Source organism: Euprymna scolopes, chromosome 33 (genome assembly GCF_053919585.1).
Source record: "Euprymna scolopes isolate OS-2025 chromosome 33, ASM5391958v1, whole genome shotgun sequence".
NCBI classification, from domain to species: domain Eukaryota; kingdom Metazoa; phylum Mollusca; class Cephalopoda; order Sepiida; family Sepiolidae; genus Euprymna; species Euprymna scolopes.
The window spans coordinates 1,101,649-1,108,208 of record NC_136514.1 but is presented as its reverse complement, the minus strand read 5'-3'; the positions used below and the strand labels follow the sequence as shown (position 1 = coordinate 1,108,208).

The 6,560-nt window shown below is 33.7% G+C and overlaps 1 protein-coding gene across 1 annotated transcript in view; it reads left to right on the top strand.

Annotated features, from left to right (window-relative positions):
• Window positions 1–6,560, top strand: part of LOC145257984 (histone-lysine N-methyltransferase PRDM9-like) — a 28,525-nt gene that overhangs the window by 328 nt on the left and 21,637 nt on the right. Inside the window, exon 2 of the mRNA XM_080115709.1 lies at window positions 262–573. Coding sequence (XP_079971835.1) covers window positions 262–573 — 312 coding nt within the window. The remainder of the gene's footprint in view (window positions 1–261; window positions 574–6,560) is intronic.

Genomic DNA, 6,560 nt, shown 5'->3' with positions numbered 1-6,560 from the left:
TTTCAAATTAAAAAATGATCTTTGTTGATTAAAAGTGATTGCAAATATTTAATAATTGTGTACGTCAAATATAATATGAAAACTCTCCAAAGACTTGATATCTTATAATTTAAACTTAAATACGACTGACTCCCTCCTCACCCAAATATAATATGGAAACTGCAATACAAAAATTTTTTTTATATTTTATTATTGCAATTATAACTGAAATAAACCTCTCAACTTTATAGATACTGTATTATTATTTTTGTTTATTTTTAGATTTACAGTGATGCTGGTAAAGCAAGCCATTTTATTCATGCTCAAAACCCAAAGATTTCAAATTGGATGCGATTTGTAAATTGTGCAAGAAATGAAAATGAACAAAATCTTTTTGCTTTCCAATTTCTTGATGAAGTTTACTACAAGACGTTAAGATGTGTGTCAAAAGGCGAGGAATTACTGGTTTGGTATGGTGATGACTATGCCAGACATATGGGTATCTCTTATTCATCAAAGAAACAGGACAAAAATAAAGATACTCAAACCACAATTCCAGGTATTTTCCACAAAAATGTCTTGATATTTTTTATAGTACTTTATTATAGAGATTTTTTTATTTCAATTTTAATCCATTAAAAAAAATAAACCGCAAAATCAAATGTTGATATTTTAGGATGGAAGCTAAAATTGAATACAAAAGATTGACTTTAAATGATAGTCTAAGAAATTATTGAAAAAACGTACGTATGTGCATTCCCAACATCAACTAGGAATGAAAGATTACGTTTTTAATAATGGGAAAAAAATAATTAAGATTTAAAGTAAAAAATCCAATTAATTAATGAATTTAATATTAGAGTCTTTAAATATTATTCAACAATATTAATAATTTATTGTTTAACACAAAATGATTTGTAATTAGTTTTAACAAGATAGACATTAAATATTAAAAATATCTGTAAAAAATTGAATAAATCATAACATAATGTAATTATATTATATATTTTAAACAATGTATGAAAAATATTGATCCAATCAAATATGTGTAATAGTCTGATTATAAAATATCTCACTATTATACATACAAGCTCTTTACTAGTCTGGTTGCAGACAGCATCTATCAACTTTTCTCCTCTGCTGCATACTTGGAAAAAGAACAAGCAGGGCGCAGAAGAATGTGTTTATGCACTAACAACCATTTATTACATAGCTACTGTGATGCATAGATTTTTATAAAATCCGTCCAGCAATCAAGGAGACCAGAAACTGGACACTAAAACGCGGAACATGCTTACACTGTACAAAATAACCAAAACCAGTGTCTGCCTGGCCTGCATCTGCTCAGCTGAACAGGAGGGTCTCTCAGAGATTGACCATCAACATCGTGCAACTATCATGAACACCGAACAATATCTGATGAGCTCCTAAAATCCAAATCTCAAAATAGTACATGAACACTATGAAACAAGAGTCAGCAGGACTGTCCCTCATGAAACTGGCCAAACATTTTAGACAAGACTGCCTTACAGATGTGGCAGCATCAGAAAACAAATCTGCTACAGAAATTACACGAAAAAGTTGCCAGAAATGCACAAAGAATTTCCATTGCTAAAAACTGGAAGAATGGTATAAGCAACAGTGTGTCAAGTATTTTCTGAATTCACTCAGGACTATATAAAGAAGGTTCCATAGACTGGCTGAAAAGGGGATCGCTCCACTACAATCAGGAGAGAATTATTATTGCTGCCCAAGATCAAGGCTTGATGACGAATGCTTTTAAGAAAATGAATGTACAATTCAATATTGAAATGCTCATATCTTTAGTTCTGTATGATGAAACTATTTGAAAGTTTGCAAGCCTTTTGAAGATTATAATACTAATCTATGGTTAAAATTTTATGGCAATTAATAAAAAAGAACTTATATTTTCAAAACAATAAAATATACCCAAATTTGCTTATATTTATATATATATAGTGTCCTGGCAAGCCAGCTTCAGTTTTGCTGCTTTGGGATGAATTTTGCTTAGTTTTTTTTTTTTTTTTTTTGCTTGGTTCTCTCCTCTATGGCCTATATACAGGGTGGGCCAAAATAAGGGTCCTATTTTTAAAAATTCATAAATTCATGTAAGTTTTAAGAAGTGTTTTTCGGCCAAAATTTGTTTTGTTTATTTAAAAAAAAATCTTGGAAGGGTCAGTCTACACACACATAAAGTTTGGTGAGTTTAACTTTTATTTTGTGGAAGTTATTCAAATTTAAAGATAGGACCCTTATTTTGGCCCACCCTGTATAAGGGCTCCCTCAGTCTTTGACAGACTATGGATACCCACGTGCATGTGAAATTTTTTTGGCAAGAGGTGCGCAATCAATAATTGTTATTTTTATTATTAACTATCTATTATTTTTTTCCTGATTACCGTAAATACACAGATATTTTCTCAAACATAAAAACATTTGTAAGTGGTGAGCTTTAGATTTTTGTTTTAGTGGTCGTTTAAAATAAATATTATTTTTATTACTACCAACAGTGGAAAATTTTGCTTTAAATAAAATCAAATAAAAGAATCGTTTTTGGCATTGGAAAATAGGCACACATTGTTACAATTCTGATAGCAATTCCGATATCCCAAAAGAAGGAGGTGTTGCATTTGCAATATCGAATCAACTTGAATCACTCCCAACAGGAAAGAACGACCGTCTGACATTGTTAAGAATTCACATTGGTCAAAGAAATACCTGACACTGATCTCAGCCTATGCACCAACGATGACCAACGACAATGAAGTTAAAGAGTTATTCTTTCGTTCACTGAACAGCTTACCTTCCAAGACTTGCTGCCAACTGTATAGGTATAGGAGTTATCTGTCCCTGACAATAGGAGGCAACTAAAGTGATCTCCCCTGGACGGAAAGGCAACCAGAGTAACTCCCTCTAATTTCTATAAATATGGAACACATGGGTGCAGCCATTTGCATTTCGTATGGAATTTGCTGTACCTAATCCATACTCCAACAAACTTATCCTCAAACATTCTTCAACATCTCAGACAAATGTTACAATTCCTGGAAACATCCAAGATTTAAGCAATCTATTCTCTTGAATTTAAAAAAAAAAAAAGGCATACACGTTCTACAAGGCTTTTTTTCTTCTTGTTTTTTTTTTAAACTCATGTTCACCCCTTACAAAACATATCGCCACTTGTACGTAAGGGGCTACTATTTGGGGCCACGTCTAGGAAAGATTAACAAGAAATTTGTTTATGTTACATTTAAACTTCTGCATATTAGTACAGCCAGGGAAGCAGGCAGCAGGAAGGGAATTTCAAAATCTAGTTGTTTTAGGGAAGAAACTATTAGAATAGAAAGCTTTCTGACATTTAGGGACATCAACAGTGAAAGGGTGAGATCTTATTGCTAAGCGGGTTTGTCGGGGATATGTACGTCGAGGGGGTACAAGTGAAACAGGTTCATCAGATCACATTCCATTAAAATATTTGTAAAACAGGCACAGTGATGCAATATTGCGGCGATGGGACAGGGGCTGGAGCTTCGTTGATAAAGTGAGACCGATTAGATTAACAACTCTTTCTTGGACTTCATCCAAGAGGGAGAGACTAGTGGCAGATGCACCAGCCCAGATGTGGCAACAATACTCCATGCATGGACGAATGGTGGCCTTGTAAAGGTACAGGATACTCTCAGGTGTGAGTAGTCTTCTAGCTCGATAGAGGGAACCCACCTTCTTTGCAGCAGCCTTTGACATGGTGAGTGAGGAGAAGCATTTGAAATAGCGAATCAACGTGTAAAAAGTACTTGAATCACGTCTGATATTATTAACGATTCACATTCGTCAAAGAAGATATCTGGCATTGTTTTACAGTTCGTCATTGTGTAGAGGGAGACAACTCCCGTTTACTAAAAGATTTGTTCATTTTTTCATCTTATAATTTAGGACGTGATATTTTTATTAAATCAAAACAAAAAACGAAAGCTGAAACGATTTTTTATAACATTAATAATACAAAATGTAGTCTGTACGCGACTATTAAGAGAATTGTTTCTATTTTCATAATTTACGATACTAAAACCAACCAGCTTTTTTTTTTAAATGTTTTCATCTAATGCAAATATCGTTTGTTCGTTGGTTTTAGCATCATAAATTATGACATAAAAACAAAAACGATTCTCTTAATAGTTACGTAAAGACTACATTTTTTTATTATTAATGTTATAATCTTTGTTACATAAAAAAAAAATCGTTGCAGCTTTATTTTTATAATGTTTTGATTTAATAAAAAATATCACGTCCTAAATTATGAGGGAAAAAATGAATGAATTTTTTAGTAAACGAGAGTTGTCTCCCTTTGCACAGTCACAAATTCTGACACTGATTTTAGCTTATCCATTAACGATGACCAACAAAAAATGAAGCCAAAGAGCTATTCTTTCATTCATTCGACAGCTTGCACTCGAGGATTTGCTGTTAACAAACTCATCCTGCTAGAATGGGGAAAAAAGCATGGAGCATGGTCTCAAACATTGGAGAAGTATGGAAAAATGTGCCCAATGAAATGCTCCAAGCACCGACTGTCAATCACCAACACGTTCTTCAACACCCCAGATGAATGGTACAACTCCTGGAAACACAAGATCTAAGCAGTCTATTCTCTTGAACTCAGAAAAGATAAAAAGCGTACACATTCTACTGGTCTTGAAAACCATGTGGTGAGCGAGAAGAAGCAGAAAGGATATGAGATTTTGGTATATTTTGGTATTAATCCTTTGTTCCAAACAACCATGCAACGAAGTTTATTTATGCCATTTTTTCCTTTCGTGTTTTGTAGTTGCCTAAATAAACTAGAAACGCACCATTGGACTTAAGCAATTCTAGGATTTCGTTAGGCCATTTTTTCTTTTTTTTTAATATTTTTTTTTTGTTGTTTTCCGCAGTATTTTCTTTTTCTGTTTTCCAAACACGTTCATTTTTTTCCCTGATTTTCGCTTTTTGTTTTTCCGATTTATTTATTTATTGAAAAACTTATACGTTTGTTCTAAACAACCGGGCAACGAATGCCATTTTTTCCTTTCGCTTTATTTCGTTTTGTATTTGCCTAAAATAACTAGAATGCCATTTTAACGTTCATTTGTTCCATACAATTTGGCAATGCCGGGTACCCCCGCCAGTTAATAATTATAACAAAATGAAAATACTTAAAATATTATATAATAATATAAAAAATAATAAATTACTTAATTAAAAGGAAAAAAAACGAAAGATTACATAAAATAATATTAAGAATTTGAATGTGAGACATTTTTTTTTTAGTGTCTCTGGAGATTTTCAAAAAGATGGAACAGAAAAGTATTCTTTTCTGTTTTTTCTAGAGCCTTCTCTAGCAATAACTATAAATAGCAGACAATTGCTATTTATAGTCAGTTATAACACAGCGTTGGGACACGATCATTTAGGCGACCAGTCATATGACTCCAATCGAAGAAAATCACCAGCAAAATTTGAGTCGTTAAATAACAGATGAACTGACTTATTGGCCAAAATTGATGCCAAGAAATTTGTATTATGAAGACGGTGAAATGGCTGATAATCTCTCCCTGACTTCGATTAAGTCGAGAGCAGTGGATGCAGAAAGGTGGCTAAACAAATTGGATGACTTATTTGACCAAATTATTTTTTAAATCTGCCCCGGAGAGGTTGATGTTTTGTCAAGACTTCGAAATATTTTCTTCTGATATTACAAGAGTATTACATAAATACGGCATAATAATTTTTTTTTTTTTTACAAGATAGTCACCACTTATCAAAGCCTGAAAGCCACTCGGGGATGGAATCTACATTTTGGTTTTGGCCCAGATAAAGTGGGGAAAACTTTTGACAGTGGTTTAAGCTAGAAGGGTGTTTATCATGAAAGATTGGTGAGGGAGGACCAGAGATTGGAGCTCAGGCGAGCACTTGCCATGGAAATAATGATAAAACAAAGACAAGCTCGCAATGTCTCTCCTGTGGGAGAGGTTGCAGGGAAGAGAAAAGGGTATCCCCCACTAAGACTATTTTGTACTCTGTCAAGGCAGGATAGGCTGTTTTTAGCAGCTCCTGTCCAGATATGGCAGTAGTATTCCATCCTTGGATGTACTTGGCTTTTATATAGATAGAGAATTACATCAGCAGTGAGATATTTTCTGGAGCGGTAGAAGGATCCTACTATTTTTCCAGCAAACTTGGCAACTGACTTGATGTACGTGTTCCATTTCAGATCAGGAGTAAAGGTCAAGCCCAGAAGCTTATCAAAACACAGAGCCTCCTCTAGATGAGAGCCATCCATTTCAATTGATGATGTAAAGATAGGAGTTTGGTTTTAGATACATTAAAAGTAACCAGCCACCTCTTCCCCTATTGTACCACGCATTCAAGATCAGAGGAGAGAGAATCAGAGAGAACTTTGTCATTTACAGCCTTTGATCTGTTGCTATAGATGGTCATGTCATCAGCATAGATGTCAACGAATGATTTAAGTATGTGTTTTGGGAGATAATTACATAAATACAGCATAATAATTACATAAT